The 18,384-nt window shown below is 43.7% G+C and overlaps 1 protein-coding gene across 1 annotated transcript in view; it reads left to right on the top strand.

Annotated features, from left to right (window-relative positions):
• rpgrip1 (RPGR interacting protein 1) overlaps positions 1–13,720 on the top strand; it is a gene marked incomplete at its 5' end in the record, with an annotated part of 29,638 nt that extends 15,918 nt beyond the window's left edge. Inside the window, 16 exons of the mRNA XM_080741391.1 lie at positions 337–454; positions 1,173–1,336; positions 2,052–2,400; positions 2,910–3,091; positions 3,972–4,210; positions 5,644–5,759; positions 6,202–6,413; positions 6,709–6,765; positions 6,877–6,992; positions 8,208–8,322; positions 9,124–9,160; positions 9,581–9,672; positions 10,290–10,479; positions 11,654–11,738; positions 12,489–12,616; positions 13,286–13,720. Coding sequence (XP_080597517.1) covers positions 337–454; positions 1,173–1,336; positions 2,052–2,400; positions 2,910–3,091; positions 3,972–4,210; positions 5,644–5,759; positions 6,202–6,413; positions 6,709–6,765; positions 6,877–6,992; positions 8,208–8,322; positions 9,124–9,160; positions 9,581–9,672; positions 10,290–10,479; positions 11,654–11,738; positions 12,489–12,616; positions 13,286–13,515 — 2,430 coding nt within the window. The 3' untranslated portion in view covers positions 13,516–13,720. The remainder of the gene's footprint in view (positions 1–336; positions 455–1,172; positions 1,337–2,051; positions 2,401–2,909; positions 3,092–3,971; positions 4,211–5,643; positions 5,760–6,201; positions 6,414–6,708; positions 6,766–6,876; positions 6,993–8,207; positions 8,323–9,123; positions 9,161–9,580; positions 9,673–10,289; positions 10,480–11,653; positions 11,739–12,488; positions 12,617–13,285) is intronic.
• Positions 13,721–18,384: the final 4,664 nt, after the last annotated feature.

Here is an 18,384-nt window from a genome sequence, read left to right as displayed (position 1 = left end):
AACACCCCACTTTACGTTTTGGCCTGTAACTCTTGAACCGTAGGTCGGAAAATTAAAAATATTTTTTCCCTGGATTCCTTGGGTCATGACGCATCTCCCCATATAGGCCACGCCCATTTGCGCCATGATAGATTTTCCGCCATCTTGAATTTTCTCCAAAACACACTTTTTGCTCCTTTTCCTACATATTTTCTTCAAATGTCACAAAAATCGGTACACATGATCCACACACACACACACACACACACACACACACACACACACACACACACACACACACACACACACACACAGCTCCACTTCACACGGGTGTGATTTTTCTCATTGCTCCCCAAGGAAGAGATAAGCTTGGTGAACCAGAGAATAGAGAGGGAGAAGGAGGAGAGCAGGAGAAGGGTGGCAGAGAAGGACAAGCTCCTCGCGAAAAGGATTCTTCAGATCAACACTCTGCAAGGTACACTATGAAGCACACACCCACAACTTGATTGATTGATTGATTGATTATTTTATTTGACAAAAATGGAGAACAGTACAAGTATAGTCAATACAAATGAAATGTAGTACAGTACAAGCACAGTTGAACACCCTGCCTAAAAGGAACATCCAAAATAAGACCTTTTACAGTCTTTTTTTACGTTAGAAGCCCTCAGTATTTATGGACAACTCACCCTAACTCAACTGAAAATACAAGTGATAGAATCCAACCACACTGACCCCCACCCCTCCCCTCCTTTTTTCTGTTACATTAATTATGATTCTACTGAGCTTTGATCCATTATTTCTTCAAGTGTATTTGTATTATTTTTGCATCATATTATATGTAGTAATAATTAATTGAGTACAATGGACCTGTATCCTTTTAGAATAACCTTTGACTGTACTACCTGTACTGTTCATAATCATGTTAAAAAAGAATGCAATCAATCAATCAATCAAGTATATTTCCCTGATTTTAACGAATTAACATGTTTTGATGATGATGCTGATTTGTTGAGAGAACCATAGTTGTTACTACAGGGAGCGTTTCGCTGTTTTCGACACCCAACTCTAACCCTTACCCTAAACCTAACCTAACCTCCGTGGGGTGAGTTGCTAACCCGCCCGACGCTCCTCGTCGTACGAAAGAGTGAGATTTCCCCGTTACTACATCTGTTTTCTTTTCTCCTCAAAAGCCCAGCTGAAAGACATGGCCTACAGCCCCGCCCACTACAAACGGACCATGCCGGTCCAGTACACCTGGCCGGGGGCGGAGCAGGAAGTGGTACAAGCTGTCGAGGACGACGCCCCTTTCTCACAGCTGCGGGCCGGAGAGGCTTTGTTAGAGATTCACCTCAAGGTACCATGCTACCGAATGCTGACACATTATCCAATCCATTCTAAAACACCACCCAAGTAATCTATTCTAAATCCATTCCCCAGACCCCACGTTGAGAGTGAGGGGTCTAAAACACCACCCAAGCAATCAGTCAATGGCTCATACTGTATAAGCAGCCCTAGGGATGTCAGCATGGATCATGGTTTAAAATCACTCAGGGTTGTAGCTTTCCTCAAACCTAATGCATAGGACACAGGGATAGTTTCCATCTCACATTGCAGGAAACATCAAGGATGTGAGTGGTTATGGAATTTGAATATAGCCTGGTAATAAAGGGAAAAACAAAGATAAGAAAACTACGGTACATTTGAGACATGAGCATTTTTCTGAACGCAAAAACACCATTTCAGAGTCAGACTGTCTGGTCCCCTAGGGGGTCCTCAGTGTTATTACAGGGGGTCCTCCAAATCTTCCTTTTTTATATTAACCACTTGAACCCTAGCGTCCAGAAAGAAAGAAGAAACCATATGGAATCTATGGAAAGTTTGTGGGGGGTCCCTGCTTCATCTCTCTCTCAACTAAGGGGCTTCCTTGCCCTGAAAACGTTGAAGACTCCTGGCCTAGAGCAAACAGACCACACAGAGTCAGACTTCATACTGCTTTGGCTGCTTCTTGAGGCTTTTTTAAGGTTCATAAACATCTTCGATCCATTTGTTTTCCGTTTCGTTCCTCCCAGGGCGCCACCTTCACCCCCGAGGGTCTCAGGACCATGGCCGTGGTCCCGGCAGGGACCGAGGACCGAGGCGAGGAGATCATGACCTTTTGCACCTACGGCCTCCTGGACTTCGAGGTGCACTCCACCCCTCTGGTGTCGGGCGGTCAGCCCAACTACGGCTTCACGTCCCGCTACGCGCTGTGCGCCCGCGACCTGGGCAGGCTGGGGGGCCAGGGGGCCCGGGTGAGAGTGGAGCTCCACCAGGCCACCGGAGGGGTCCGGTTTGTGACCCGCGGCAGCGGCCAGATGTCCCTGATAGGCGCCATGGAGAGACGGGGGGAGCGCGTCAGTGGATGCGTCAATGTCGCAGGTAAAGGAGGAGTGGTGGGATTTATTATGTAAAAAAGTAGCACATTCCACGATATAGAAATACTCTGTTACAAGTAAAAGTCCTGTATTCAATATTTTGCTTGAGTAAAAGTACAAAAGTATTGGTATGAAAATATACGTAAAGTACCAAAAGTAAATGTAAAATCATAATGCAGTCAAAATTGTTCAAATTTTGTCCAGATCTTTCAAAAAAAAGTTTGGGCTTTTATGCCTTTATTGATAGGACAGTAGATTGACAGGAAATGCGGGGAGAGATGGGGAGTGACATGCGGAAAAGGTCGTCCATATCGGCCATGCCTATGTGGCAATGCCTAAGTGGTATGCGCCTGGACCAGTAGGCCAGCGGGCACCCCGCAGACATCTATTTTCAGATAGTTCAATTATAAAATAGGGCTTAATTGTGTTAATGTTTGTTTTACAGAACGTTTTACTCAAAGTAAAAGAAAGAAAAGAAGAATTACAAAAAGTCGCTCTCTCTTGTGTCTTAAGGCTCTGAGGGAGAGATGGTTGGCGTTGTAGACTTCTGGGTGCGTCTGTACCCTGCAGCAGAAGCCGTGGACACCCTGGTGGAGAGAGGCCCTGACAGAATGATAGAGAGACGGGCTGCCACTCAGAGGACTCCTGTACAGCAGTGTGTGGGCTCACTAGGCTGGCAGGACAGTATGCACGAGGTAAATGTGTACCTGTTAATGAACGTGTCTCTCATATATGGGGCCTGTCTTTTGAGCGGTGCGTGCCGCGTGTGTGACAGAGTGTGTAAGGCTGTATGTCCGTATATAGTGTATGAGCACGGCCTCAACTGCTGCAATACCGCTTGGTGACCTACAGTACCTTCACGTGGGGCTGTTGAGAACCGATCACTTCACGCTGGGTGTGATTTTTAGGAAATGTTTTTTTTTGCTAAAAATCACAACAGGTTTCATACTGTACTGTATTGTAATGCTCTGCTGTGTTACCTAACCTTACGTACAGGTTCTGTCATAACGGACCCTACACGCAGTTCTGTCAGGTTCTCATCTGGACCATGTTTCTCAAATGGGGATACAGCAGACATCCCAAGTCTCCCTAGTGTTGCGGGAGTCTCCTGGATATCAGCGTCTCCTCTCGGTCACCCGCGAGTAGCCTCGGAAACCCAGGCTTCTTTTGGCGATCGGAAGAAAAAGAAGCCTGGGCGATCGCCTTATGATCACTGTTGTAGGAAGTGTAGAATTTCCCTAACCAATCAGAGTGCAGAGAGCGTCGCACCAAATGTGTTGACGTCATGACGCACCAGCGTTCTCTGCGCTGAGCAGAGGAGCAGGGGGGGGTGGGGGGAGGAGAACACATGCTATTGGCTGGAGACTTACGGAGAGACTCACTGCGCCCGCCCATCTGCCTACACTAAACTGTCCGCGTTAGGTTAGAGTGCCCGCGAGTGGCACTAAACCTCACGGAAATCCCGACCGCTGACACAAATGCCTTCCATATCCTGGAGAATCGCAGGGATCCGGTCCCGCGATGGGAATAAATGAATGAATTGAATTGAACTGTACTTCATGTTATCCCTCACAGGCCAGGGAGCAGTTTGACTTCGGCGGTGGGATCCCCAACGAGCTGCTCATCGTGCTGGAGCGCTGTGTGGGTCTGACGGCCCGCTGGCCCGGCCTGCTGCCCGACGCCTACCTGACGTACCGCTTCTACGACCTGCCGCCGCACGTCTCCCCCACCGTGCAGTGCACCGCCGACCCGCTGTTCAACGACGGCACCACCTACCCGCTGGCGGTGACCGCAGACATCCTGGAGTACCTGAGGTGTGTGTGTGTGTGTGTGTCCAGGGACGTGCTGGCCATTGGGAAAAGTGGGACAACTCCCGAACGGCCGGTTCATTCCCGGCCGGTCCAGGCCGACCATTAGGAAAAAAATAAAAATAAAATGTCTCTGCCTTCGTTCCATTTTGGGGGCTGGGCAGCCAACAAAGTAAATCGTCACTGTCGGACAGAAACCTTGTATCTCCAAGTTTCATTTTTTTTCGCAAAGCAAAGCTCTGCTTCATCATACAAGGCCGTTGCACAAAAGTAGTGAAGACAGCAGAGCTACAAGCACACAACGCCTCGGCTGTAGATCGGCTGTTTTCACTTATGTTTTTAAATGATAAATACAAAACAAACAGTTTTGGACATACAAGGTTTCCACCCGACAACGACGAAATATAACTCATGTACATTAATTGGCCCACTGGCTTGTCACTTGTCATGAGTAGCAGCAGCGCTATAGAGAGAGATCTCTCTCTCTATAGCGCGCAATGAGGGCCTCTCCAACTCTTTTTCCTGGGCTGAATCAGGGGCCCAGCACGTCCCTGTGTGTGTGTGTGTGTGTCGTTTTATTTGTCATGTTTTTCATGGGTGCACAATGGCAGACTGCATGTCAGCGGTTCACGTCATCTGCCATGCTCTGTGGAAGGGAATGAATGAAAAACTATTGCATTTGATCCTCGCGTCTTTCTCACACTCTTAAGTTGGCACAGGCGTCATTTCAGAAAAGAAAAAATATGAGATGGCAAAACAATTTTTTCCTCCAGGATAACGGAAACAACACGCTTGCAGAAAAGTTGTTACTTGCGCCAGCAGAGCACAAAAGTAGGGTGATGAGTGCTGTCTGTATGTATGTGGCTTGCCTGGTTATTAAACCAGACCGAACACAACAACACCCCCTGGCAGTAGTGTTGTTGTAGTATGGTCTGGCACCGATCCGTTGAGATTCTATTTCCTCAACCAGCTTCAAGGGTTGGCCAATCAGGGTTGTATGCTTGGGGCACGTGGTTTGAGGCTGGCATCACTAGGCTTTAGCTTGCCCCCCAGAAATGAAAGCTCTTCCTGAAATCCCAGACTCTCTTCCCAAAACGAAGTGTGTGATAGAGGCTGGCAATGCCAGGCAAGTATGTGGCACCAATTAGCCAATGAGGGAGCAGCATTGGCACCAATTAGCCAATGAACTCAACCTGTCTGTATGTGGCACCAATTAGCCATTGAGGGAGCAGCGTTGGTACCAATTAGCCAATGAGGGAGCAGGGCCTTTGAACTCAATCTGTATGTATGTGGCACCAATTAGCCAATGGGGGAGCAGTGTTGGCACCAATTTTAGCCATATTGCTTAAACTTTAAGCAATATTACATGAGAGGGTGTGCGTTAAGGTCATTATTAAACAGTACAAAAGCATCACTGAAGTATAATGTTGCTTGTCCAGGAGTGGCAGTCTGTGGGTGTACCTGTTTGATGACAGCGATGACCAGACACCACCAGCATACCTGGCCAAGACCCCTGTCCCCCTCATAGCCCTGGCTACAGGCAAGGAGATCAGAGGTGAGATACAAGACCCCTGTCCCCCTCATAGCCCTGGCTACAGGCAAGGAGATCAGAGGTGAGATACAGAAGAGAGTGACATGTCTTTTTCCCCTGTGTGAAGCAAGTTGCTTCAGAATGTTTCCTCTAGCGATTGGTTTGCTTCAGAGGAAACACTCACTGTAATAAAATCAAGGATTGACTCAACATGGTATGCATCTATAGCCCCTTTCAAAGGCAACTGCCAAAGGTTTCTCTGGCAGCCAGGCTGTGTGAAGTCAACAGTGCAAGGCCATAATCGTGATACACTACATAAAACTAATTTTACACCAGTGTTTCTCAAATAAATGTATGCAAAGGACTCCTAAAGTGATATTGTTGCTGCCCGGGTGGAAACTTTATATGTCCAAAACCCGTACTTTTCAGGAAATAGTAAAAAGAGCATCGTGTTGTGTCCTGCTAGGTGATTACGTGCTGAGAGATGCAGGTGGAGCACCACAGGGCATGCTACGCATGTTCATAAAATGGAGGTACCCTTTCCAAGCACCAGAGGGCACCTCAGGACCCACAGAGACGCACAGAGGGGAGAGATGGACAGAACCTCAAAGGAGGGATGTGAAGAGGAGAGAGGAGGCTGAGGAGACACAGAGGCCCATAGCCAAACCCAGATTAAAGGTGAAGTCCTTTCTTTCTTGGACGTGATGTTGCAATGTCGTGACAAGCTACAAAAGAAAAGAAAGGTTTAGCTGTCTTAAATCTTTTAATTTTACTAGACCATTTTGCAGTAAATGGGTTTAGTTTTAGATAATAATTGAGTCAATGTTGGCTAGTGATCATATGCTCATTGTTTTTTCAAATCATTCACAACGCTATTTGTCATACAATTCTATATACCGTGGTGTAAGCGGTTAAACCTCCCATCCACGTAGTCATCACAGGACATTTGTTGTTTTCTCCCTCCACTATACAGAAACAAATAATCGACTCAAGAGAGACCACACCAGTACAAAAAGAGACAAAAGCTCAGGTACATTGGATTTCCTTTTTTGCCACTCAAAAATGCAAAATTGTAATTGCTGAACACTTGTTTACAGTGTACAGTACTTAGGCCAACATATGTCAATGTATGCATGTGTAGGGCAAGCCTCCACCCATCAAAGTCAGAAGACCACAAGAGGACCCGGAGCGAACCCTCTCTGTGACATCACCGGCCACACCACTCCTGTCCCCAAGCAGGAAGAGGTCCCCGAAAAGGTCACCTGACCCCTGTCACAATTACAATAGTCATTTAGCACGCTGTTTCCCAAACACCATGTGTGTGGGTCGCGGATCGATTTTCTAGAAACAGTTTAGTGCCTCATGCAACTACAACTAATTACTACTTCTACCACTTTTTCGAGTCACGTGTTCAAATACTGGATTCTGATTGGCTAAATTCCGGAGGTTATCAGAGGACAACTTCCGCAAAGTTGTGTGTCCGAGATCAATGCGCCTCAGTGTACATCCGGGGACTTCAGGAGGTCCTTTCCCCCAACCAACAAATGACGGTGGCAACGGTCCTATGTTTACTAACGTGCATGCTATAGTCGCCGATTTATTTGGATCCAATGCAATCCGCCAACTTTAAAGCCCCTTTTCTCTGAACCTATGCCTTTCTGGAAGCGAACAGCCTCTATTTACGGCCGGAACGGTACTTCTAACTGACGTTAGCTTAGCTGTAAGCTATACGCATGGATTAGTATGGAGTTGGCGCCATCTGTTGGTGAGTAGAAGATGTTGTTTGTGGAACTATCTGCTGTCTCGCGGAAGTTTTATAGGCAATAATGATTGTAACTTAAGATCCTTGCAAGTTACAACTATGTGTTTTCTTTCATGTATACGGGAAAAAGTGGTAGAAAAGCTATTTACCACTCGGGGTCGAACATTATGCTCTCATAATGTCCTGAGTGATGGTGTTATCGGACTCGGCTGCGCCTCGTCCGATAACACCATCACTGCGGACATTATGAGAGCATAATGTCCTCTCACTCGGGGTAAATTGCTTACAACTACTACAACTACAACTAATTACTGAATTTCCCCCTTGGGATAATAAAGGTATCTATCTATCTATATCTATCTATCTACAGGTAGGTTTCCAGGTAAACTAAGAACCTATTGGCATCAGTCTAAACAATATACAGTACTTTCAAAATTATAATCTGCACATTTAAAATATAGGATACCAGGTAAACAATTAATTAAGCATTTGTCTGAAACGCATGCTACCTAAATTACATTCTAAACATTGTGGTCAAGAAATAGTAAGTAAGACAAGAACATGAGAATGAATGACCTAGATATTTGTGCATAGCCAAGTTTTGGTCAATCCCTGACCTCGGCCACCTGACCCAAGTCTTATCTCTGAGCCATTTTAAATGACCATTCATTCTCGACTTATAATTTACTGTCATGTACTGTATCTTATAGATCTCCAGAGAGAAGCACTCCCAGACGGCTGCGTGCTGCCCAGCGGTCCCTGTCCCGCACTGCATCTACGGCTACGCGGTCTAACAGGAGCTCTGTCAGCGATGTCCGGAGCCAGGTAGTAACTCTTATAATTTTAGAGTTTAGCAAAAGGGACCGGACGAGTTGCCTCCCCAGGTCCTGCAAACCTTGGAAGGCATTTATGACCAGGAATGGAACGTCAAACTTGACTGATACATCTTTCTTGATCAAATTTTTTTTTATAGATAATGGGTACCGATTTGTGTGAGGTTCGCACAAAATGTGTTACATTTTGAAGAAAACACCTAAAGTAATGGAGGCAATAACAACTGTGGATAAAGCTGCAATCCAGAACTGATTTAAATGAATAACAATGTTACTTTAACCAGTCTGTACAGAAGATTATATTAATATATAGTGCAGGTGGTCTCCCTACAGCCTGTTGCTCATAACTCAATATCTCGGCATAGTACACGTGTGGTGCACTATACCTGGGTTTCAATCTGGAGAATGAAACTTAAGCCTCGATCAGAGTCGGCAGTCATGAAGCTACAACGTTACGTCATTCCTCGCGGTGGAAAGCTCCACCGCGAGTCCCGACACATCTCTCTGTTTTTACTTTCAGACAGATAGGCTCTTCACCCCGTTCACTGATTGGTCGACCTGGACCAGTCAGTCACGGTGAATAGGACTTCACCGTGACTGACTATGATGGCCTTCACTTATTTTCTGACTTGAGGTGGAACGCTTTCCACCTAACATTTTTACGGTGGATAGCTCTTCACCGCAGACTCCGATCGAGGCTTAATGGATTGCAGCTTTGATATGCAATAATTCATAAAGGAAACAAGTTGAAAATGTAATAAACAGACTCCTGTATGTTCTCTCTCTGGAACAGGTGTCCATGGAAGAAGAGCAGAACAGACGTCACAGTGGTAACACTTACATTACATCACACACACGCACACGCTCGCGCGCATATGGCATCGCTTGTCAAAATTGCATATCTAAAAGCTTACAATGCTGTGATTGCCGCTGTGAACATGTCAATCTGCTGAATCGCATTTCAAACCACCTAGGAATGTGGTTCAAATCATTAGCAGAAATATGTTGTTTGCTGTTCAGACTTGATAAAATCCAATCAGACTTGGGCTGCCAGTCTACGTTAAATTCACATGCATTTTTTTTAATAGGATTTTTGACATGCACTGTCATAGCACGTACCGGTACATCGAACCATTATTACAGGGATGTGTTTGAATGTGCTCATAAGTTCCATTTTATTTAAAGTACAGTATCTAAATAAACTTAACAATTACAAAAACAATATGTTGACTGGATTCCTCCGCCCGCAGCTGCAGCAGACAGTGAAACCTCAGGCTCCTCCAGTTCGTCTTCACAGAGTGACGTCATCATTATTCCACCCAGACACAAAGCATTCAGAAAGGTAAGTCAGCTTTTTCCCCCACTATTATTACTTTAACATTAGCACTGACCCATCCCCAATGTAATTTAGGTGGTGCATGTTATTTAAACAGATGCTCATTGTTTACCTGGTGTCCTGAGTAAGAGCGTCTTCCCTAAATGCCCTGAATTGTAAATTGGATGGGGGACACAAAGGACCTCATTTCTGATCTCATATAAGCACAGATATGGGCTGTATATAGATCAGGGGCTTCCCAAACGTTTTCAGCTCGAGACCCAAAAGAGATATTTTGTGTCTCCCCAGGACCCAAACTTATAAACCATACATTATGAATTAATCATGTTTTTTTTATTTTTAATAATGAAAATTGCATCACCATGTGTTGAGATCAGCTGTCTTTTGCTATTTTTGTAAATGTTTGAAAATGTCTGAAACATTTTTTGATTTTTTTTTTAAATATTTTCTTTAATTTCTGAAAATAGTTTTTAAATATTTGTGGAGAATTTGTATTTTCTCACTGCCCTATGTTTGACAAACACTGAAATAGATGAATGTGTTACCTCAGACCAATGGCTAACTCACGTCACAGCCTATACATTTGACAACAACATGAAAGAGTAATTTCTTTGATGCTGCAGGGAGACAAGCTGAGGGTGGAGATCCTCTCGCTGACGTTTGGTCCCTCCTCCCACGTGGCCCTGGACAAATCGGTGCAGCGCGTGTACGTGGAGTACCGCCTCCTGGGCGTTCCCATGGAGACCACGGAAACGCCCATGTCCCTCCGCAAACCGGAGGAGGGAGAGGAGATTCACTACAACTTCACGCGAGGTGTGCGGGAGTCACGTGTATAGCAGGGGTTTTCAGAGTGGGTGACGGGGCACCCTGGGGTGCCGTGACGGCAGTCCAGGGGTGCCGCGAGATAATTTGATAATGTTTGGAATTTATTTGGATCATTTTAAACTTGAAGTACAGGGTTAGGGTTAGGGTTAAGTTAATTTCAGTCAGTTCTAACCAAAATGTCTATTATCTCAACGTTTTCCTCGCAACAATCACTAAAATATCGTCACTGTCGGGCAGAAACCTCATATCTCCAAGTTTCAAAGGTGTACGTCTTTTGGTAAAGCAAAGCAAAGACATACAAGACTGTCGCACAAAACTAGTAAAAACAGCCGATTACAAGCACACAACGAGGCGTTGTGTGCTTGTAATCGTATATAAATATAAATATAAGTTGCTGGGAGTGAAAATTATAATGTAGGGGTGCCTCAGATTAAAGAAATATTTATGGGGTGCCCTGAGACAAAAAAAGTTTGGGAACCCCAGGTGTATAACACAGGGTTAGCCTAATATCTCCCTTGGCTGAGGGAGGACTCCCTTTGGATGAGCTGTAAATGTTTGAAATCCAGCTGGTTGTATTACGACTTGTCCGGGATCGGGTTTTCCAGCAGTGGGAGCAGTAAATGACATTCCCTTTTTTATATGAGTGAGCGGGATGTGTTTAGTTTACCACGCGGCAGACAAATACAAGTGGCCACATGTGCAAGTACAGCACGCATTGGCTCAGGCCACAGGGAATCTTAGAGTTTCGGTTCGATCACCGGCTCCTCCTGACTTTGTTTTGAAAGATGCTCAACCCCTAACTGCTCCTGAAGAGCAGGTTGGTGCCCTGTTTCCTCTCCAATCAGTGTATCAATGTGTGTGTGAATGGGTGAATGTAATGCACATTGTAAAGTGCTTTGGATAAAGGTGCGACATAAATGCACCTCTTACCATTACTTCCATCTCAGGGGTGAGATGCCATGGGCTCGCGTGGGCTCAACGAGCCCACACTTATTTTGCTGCACGCATTCGCGCCTCATATGCACACAGCCACACACTAATTAACAATAAAAACAACGTGCGCGCATGACGTCATGAATTTAGAGGACCCACACTTGTAAAATCCATATCACACCACTGTTCCATCTCAAATCCCCTCTCATTGTTCTGTGTGTTCTTTCAGTGATCTATGTGGACGGGACAGAGGCTGCTCCACTCAGACAGTACCTCTATACCATGCTGGAAGGCACCGACCCCAGCCAGGGCAGGTAATAGACACACACACACACACACACACACACACACACACACACACACACACACACACACACACACACACACACCAAAATGTAGTACTGTACGTGTGTTGTACTGCATATACACAACTGCATGTGTGTTAGTATGTATGTGAGCCACAAAGTTGTCCTTTTACCTTTGTGTGCATGCATGTTTTTCCACAACACAGCCACTGATTTCATGGCTTCAGTATATTCATGCGATATGATGCGATGCATTGCTTGTAGATTGACGCTTTTCACCATACATTTATTATTTTTTCTATAATCCTGGACTCTGCTCTCCCTCTGCCGTGCCTGGGGAGACAACGGACTGACCTCATGCTTCCTTCAATGCATGAGTAGACCAAGTTGTTTCTTTTCACCTGACAGGGGGGATTTCCCCAGGATGGACATAGCGCGTGGAAGTAACACGTTATTCCAACCAGTTCCTTTCCCCTCCATCAAGCCCCCTGGCTGGCCAGGGGGAGGCATTATTGAGACCAGGATTTTGGCTTTTCACCATACATTGTTCGTCAAAGTTTGTAGGGCTTAAGTTTGTAGGGCTTAATTGGTTAACATAGATCTGTGTGTGTGTGTGTGTGTGTGTGTGTGTGTGTGTGTGTGTGTGTGTGTGTGTGTGTGTGTGTGTGTGTGTGTGTGTGTGTGTGTGTGTGTGTGTGTGTGTGTGTGTGTGTGTGTGTGTGTGCGCGTGCGTGCGTGCGTGTGTGCGTGTGTCCACAGGTTAAAGTTCACAGTGGTCAGTGAGCCCATGGATGAGGAGGAGGAGTGTGTGGACGTGGGACACTCCTTCCTGGACCTGCAGGAGTTGTTGCTCACAGGAAATGATGTCAGCGAACGCCAGATCGACAGTAGGTTTCTATAACTTAACTGGAGCTCAGTTAGTCTGTTCTTGAGAGACTACTATGTCAGTGGTTCTCAAACCTCTTCATGTGAAGAAAATGATATTTATTTGGCCACGGACCCCCATCTCAAAATATTTAGTTCCAGGGACATGTTAAATATATATTTCCAAAATGTTTTATATATAGACCAATTAAGTCCCATTTAATACTACGTCACACAACGGTGTCAGTCATGCAGATAGTGAATATAATAGCTGCCCTACAAGCTCACAAAACATTGCATTGTGAGCTTCTAGATCTGTTCACAAATTTCAAATTTATTTTTTGCATATATATATATATATATATATATATATATATATATGTGTGTGTACCCAAAAAGGTAGAGATTATGAGGTGATTAATTTATACAATTATCTATTATTGATTCTTTTTTAAATAATTGACTAAATTGATTAGTTCGATTAACTGTTTCCCCTTTAAATTTGATATATGAATCGTCTAAACCACTGGTTCTCAAAGTGAAGTCCAGGGTCTCTCTGGTTTCCTTGAGGGGGTTCCTAAAGAATCCTTGAAGGTCTATAACTCTGATTAAACAGTGTTCGATTTCTGCACTCTCAAGAGTTATGGCGTTCCTTGGAATAATCTTTGCGTTTGTTTGATTTCTCTGCGTAGTTCTGAGCGTGGATGAGGAGAGAGACGTGATTGGACAGCTGAAGGTGTCTCTGGAGGCAGCTAAAGCTCTGACAGGGATCTACTGGGAGTTCCACCAGCAGAAAGACACCAAACAGGCAGAGGAGACACTTGAAGAGGAAGAGGAGAAAGAAGAGAAGGAGGAAGAGAAGGAAGATCACCTGCAAACCATAGATGATGACAATGAGGAGGACGATGGTGACTTTTACTAAACGAGGGTGGTTTGTTTGAATTGTTTGCGTTGTTCATAGCTATTTGTTGGGCTTGCAGCCAACAAACTGAATCTATATTTTGGCCCAAAATATGGATTCCGTTTTTATTTATTGATTTAAGTTATGGAGATTTTCTATGCCTTTGATTGGATTTTCCAATCATAGGGACATGTCACTGTATTTTAGACATCCTGTGCTTTGAGATACCAAGCTGTGAAATACATAATCTCATATACTCATTCCATAGAGTTTCGTCCATTCATTTTTTTCTTTCATTCTTTCTTTTTCTATTCCCATGTATTTTGACAAAATGACGGTAAAAACGATATAGCTCAAAGTGAGCTATGACAGAGAAATGCTTTATAGAATGATTATTACAGGTACAAGAGTCTATATCCAACTTTAAATAATTATATCTTTTAATGTTATTAAAACAAAACACAAAACACAGTTGGGCCTTGCCTACTGCTCTGTGCCCCAATAGGGCCAGAATACAAAGACACAGATACTTCATAGAATGTTTTACATTCAAAATAGCAGTGTACTTGCTGGATCCATTGACCATTGATTTGTAATGTAAATGTTCAAATGTATCAAATGAATAATATCAGTCAATGCTTAAAAACACAAATAACCTTAAGACCCCATATACTTCCATTCAGATCCAGAAGCCTACATCCCAGAAACACACTGCACCTGTTACTTTGACAACTAACCTGTTTTAACATTTTATTTTGGCGTTATCAGATAGTCAAATGATTACACATTTTATTTCCCTCCAGGGTTCATAGTCCACCACGCCCCTTTACGTCAACATACTGACCCCTGCTACCCAGCATTTACATTACATACAATTTCATATTTATTATATAAATTCATCATAATAAATTAATTCATAAATTTATAAATTTGTAAAAGATGTTTCTGAAGCAACTGACACAAATCACACAAGAGACGTTTGGTAAACATATACTGTATTTGGTTTCAAAATGATTTCTTCATAAAGGCCTACCATTTTATCAGAATTCAGAGAAAAATATCAGAAGGATGTACAGTAAAAGCAACAAGAAGAGTGTGTGTTTCGCAAGTACATAATGCCTTAATAGAGAGCATTGTTCCCACTTTAGACCAGGTAAATGCAAAACACACACATCAGTTAACTGTTAAGTTAATAACGATGGATTTAATAAGGCATTATTACCTATTTCATATTATCCACCCATACAGTAGGCCTAAGACTATTTGTTGTTCATTTTGTAAACACACAATACCGTTTCAGTTGGTTATTGTTTTTGTAAAGCCTAATTTGTATAGACCCACCTGGCCGACCTGTGCACTTAGTGGGTTCACTCATCCGATGTGTGTGATTTCAAATAGAAAATCAATCTCTCTCTCTCTCTCTCTCTCTCTCTCTCTCTCTCTCTCTCTCTCTCTCTCTCTCTCTCTCTCTCTCTCTCTCTCTCTCTCTCTCTCTTAGTTAAAACAAACAATACGGTTTCAATTAGTGTTTTTATTTCAGGTCAACTAAAATGTTTCAATTATACATTTCTGTATTTTGTTAGTTATGTTATTATATCAATAACCTTGATCCAGACTCAGTGTAAATATTTCTCTTCTCAGGATAAACCAATCACAACAAATACCTGAAAGAGAACAGTTAGGCTACATAGAAAATACAAGGGGTAAAATGGATAGAAGTACCAGGGAAACTAGACTGGATCTTGCACTGGTCACATTGCTGGTGATCTTTTCGATCCAGCTCTGGTACCGGTTAACTCTGGTATAAACCCCAGGAGGATCAGTACAAAGATCTTCTTTAACAAAGCTAGCAATTCCAGCCTGGGTCCAGCGACCATCCCGTTTGACCACCAGTGGGGATCCTGAATCTCCCTGTGCAAGAAAGACAAAAAGGATGTTTGCTATTACTGATGTTTGCTATCGATTCCAATATGATTATAACTATTTACTATGACTGCGTATTGGTTAACTTGATAACTCAATAAACTTGATTTCATTGAAACAGAGTAACATTGTAGAGAGACATGAAGTTAAGGAAATAGTTGGGCAGAGGACAACCACTCTGAAATTAGTCTCTCTGGCCAGACAACTTCACAATTTTAAATGCTACACCTCCTGAAAGCCTTGCAGCAAGCTGGATATGCATCAGTGATATCAGAGAGATTGGGCATCCACAGTTTTTTACTTCCTATTTCCAGCACTTCCATTGCTCAGACTGTTAGGCAGAAGCATTTGAAAATTGTGAGCCAGTCTGTCTCGAAAGAAGAATTAACACTGGTCTTCATGTTAACTGGATCAATCAATGCACATGTACAATATGGTGTCTAAAGGGTAACATAAAATGAATGACACTGGACTTAGCTGACATACAGGACAGATATTATTTTCTTCTTTTGGATCACCAGCACAGAACATGTTGTCAGTGATTGTTGTTCCGAAGTGTTTTTGACATTCCGAGGTGGACACAATAGGCACTTGCATCTGCTTCAGCGGACATGAACAGGAAAGAGGATCTGGAAGAGAAGAGATTCTTTTTTTGTATAAAGTGAAAGGTCACCCGACAAATCCACATTAGTTTCAGAGCACATGTTATTATAACTTGTGACTCGTGAAGCATGTGCATAATGTTCATAACCAGTAAGACTCCCTAATCGGGAGATAAGCGACCGTTGGTCGCTTATCTCCACAAATAGGCCAAAAGTTTGTTTTACCAATTATCAAGACATACGGGCAGTTGACATACGGGCTCATTGAAGTTGAATCTCCATATATGGAGATAACCTACGCATCACACTAAGTCTGACCTCACCAGCCCATATTTGGGCATGAGCAACTTATGTCTCCATATATGGAGATATGATGACATCACACAGTCCTCAGCCGATGATGTGGCGTGATGTCATACAATACACAAAAGAGCCCTACAGTATAAAGGGGCAATTCTTGCCAGGAAAGAAGCATTTCTTCGACTCAGACCTTATCGCCAGGGTTGGCTTATAGCAGCTGTCGGTAGGACCATATATGGATTCTGTTAGTGTGGATCTCCTAACAGGGCATCATCTGGGATACAATCCCTTTTAAGCCCATATGGAGATCCCTAACAGAATCCCTTTCATGCCCATATATGGAGATCCCTAACAGAATCCCTTTTATGCCCATATATGGAGATCCCTAACAGCATCCCTTTTATGCCCATACATATATGGAGATCACTAACAGCTAACAGAATCCCTTTTATGCCCATATATGGAGATCCCTAACAGAATCCCTTTTATGCCCATATATGGAGATCCCTAACAGAATCCCTTTTATGCCCATATATGGAGATCCCTAACAGAATCCCTTGTATGCCCATATATGGAAATCCCTAACAGAATCCCTTTTATGCCCATATATGGAGATCCCTAACAGAATCCCTTTTATGCCCATATATTATGGAGAAATCCCTGCTCTGAGTATCTGACATCAGTGTGATGTCACCTGTTTATGCCCATATATGGAGATCCCTGCTCTGCGTATCTGGTTGCTATGGTAAACAGTTGGTTGCTAGGGTAAAAAAAACATGGTTGCTATGGTAAACAGTTGGTTGCTAGGGTAAACAGTTGGTTGCTAGGGTAAAACCATGGTTGCTAAGGTGGTTGCTAACGTACACTAACAAACCAGCAACAACAGACTGTTGCCACAGCAACGTACACAAAGGTTTGTGTACACATGTGGTGTGATGTCATACTGATGCGGAGATATGAGCAGGGCAAAGGTGTGACGTGTGACGTGTGACGGACGGACGGACGGCCGGTGGAGGTTTTCATAGTAAACTGCTCCCTGACGGTCGCAACAAATACACCAGTAAGACTCCCTAATCGGGAGATAAGCGACCGTTGGTCGCTTATCTCCACAAATAGGCCAAAAGTTTGTTTTACCAATTATCAAGACATACGGGCAGTTGACAGTTTGCCATGGTTACTCATTGAAGTTGAATCTCCATATATGGAGATAACCTACGCATCACACTAAGTCTGACCTCACCAGCCCATATTTGGGCATGAGCAACTTATGTCTCCATATATGGAGATATGATGACATCACACAGTCCTCAGCCGATGATGTGGCGTGATGTCATACAATACACAAACGAGCCCTACAGTATAAAGGGGCAATTCTTGCCAGGAAAGAAGCATTTCTTCGACTCAGACCTTATCGCCAGGGTTGGCTTATAGCAGCTGTCGGTAGGACCATATATGGATTCTGTTAGTGTGGATCTCCTAACAGGGCATCATCTGGGATACAATCCCTTTTATGCCCATATATGGAGATCCCTAACATAATCCCTTTCATGCCCATATATGGAGATCCCTAACAGAATCCCTTTTATGCCCATATATGGAGATCCCTAACAGCATCCCTTTTATGCCCATATATGGAGATCACTAACAGCTAACAGAATCCCTTTTATGCCCATATATGGAGATCCCTAACAGAATCCCTTTTATGCCCATATATGGAGATCCCTAACAGAATCCCTTTTATGCCCATATATGGAGATCCCTAACAGAATCCCTTTTATGCCCATATATGGAGATCCCTAACAGAATCCCTTTTATGCCCAGTTGGTTGCTAGGGTAAAAAAACATGGTTGCTATGGTAAACAGTTGGTTGCTAGGGTAAACAGTTGGTTGCTAGGGTAAAACCATGGTTGCTAAGGTGGTTGCTAACGTACACTAACAGACCAGCAACAACAGACTGTTGCCACAGCAACGTACACAAAGGTTTGTGTACACATGTGGTGTGATGTCATACTGAAGATATATGACATCACACCGTACACAAACAAAGGTGTGACGTGTGACGTGT

This window comes from Nannobrachium achirus (genome assembly GCF_963921795.1).
Source record: "Nannobrachium achirus genome assembly, chromosome: 14".
Classification (NCBI taxonomy): Eukaryota; Metazoa; Chordata; class Actinopteri; order Myctophiformes; family Myctophidae; genus Nannobrachium; species Nannobrachium achirus.
The sequence above is the reverse complement of the archived record's forward strand: the minus strand, read 5'-3'. Positions and strand labels throughout refer to the sequence as shown.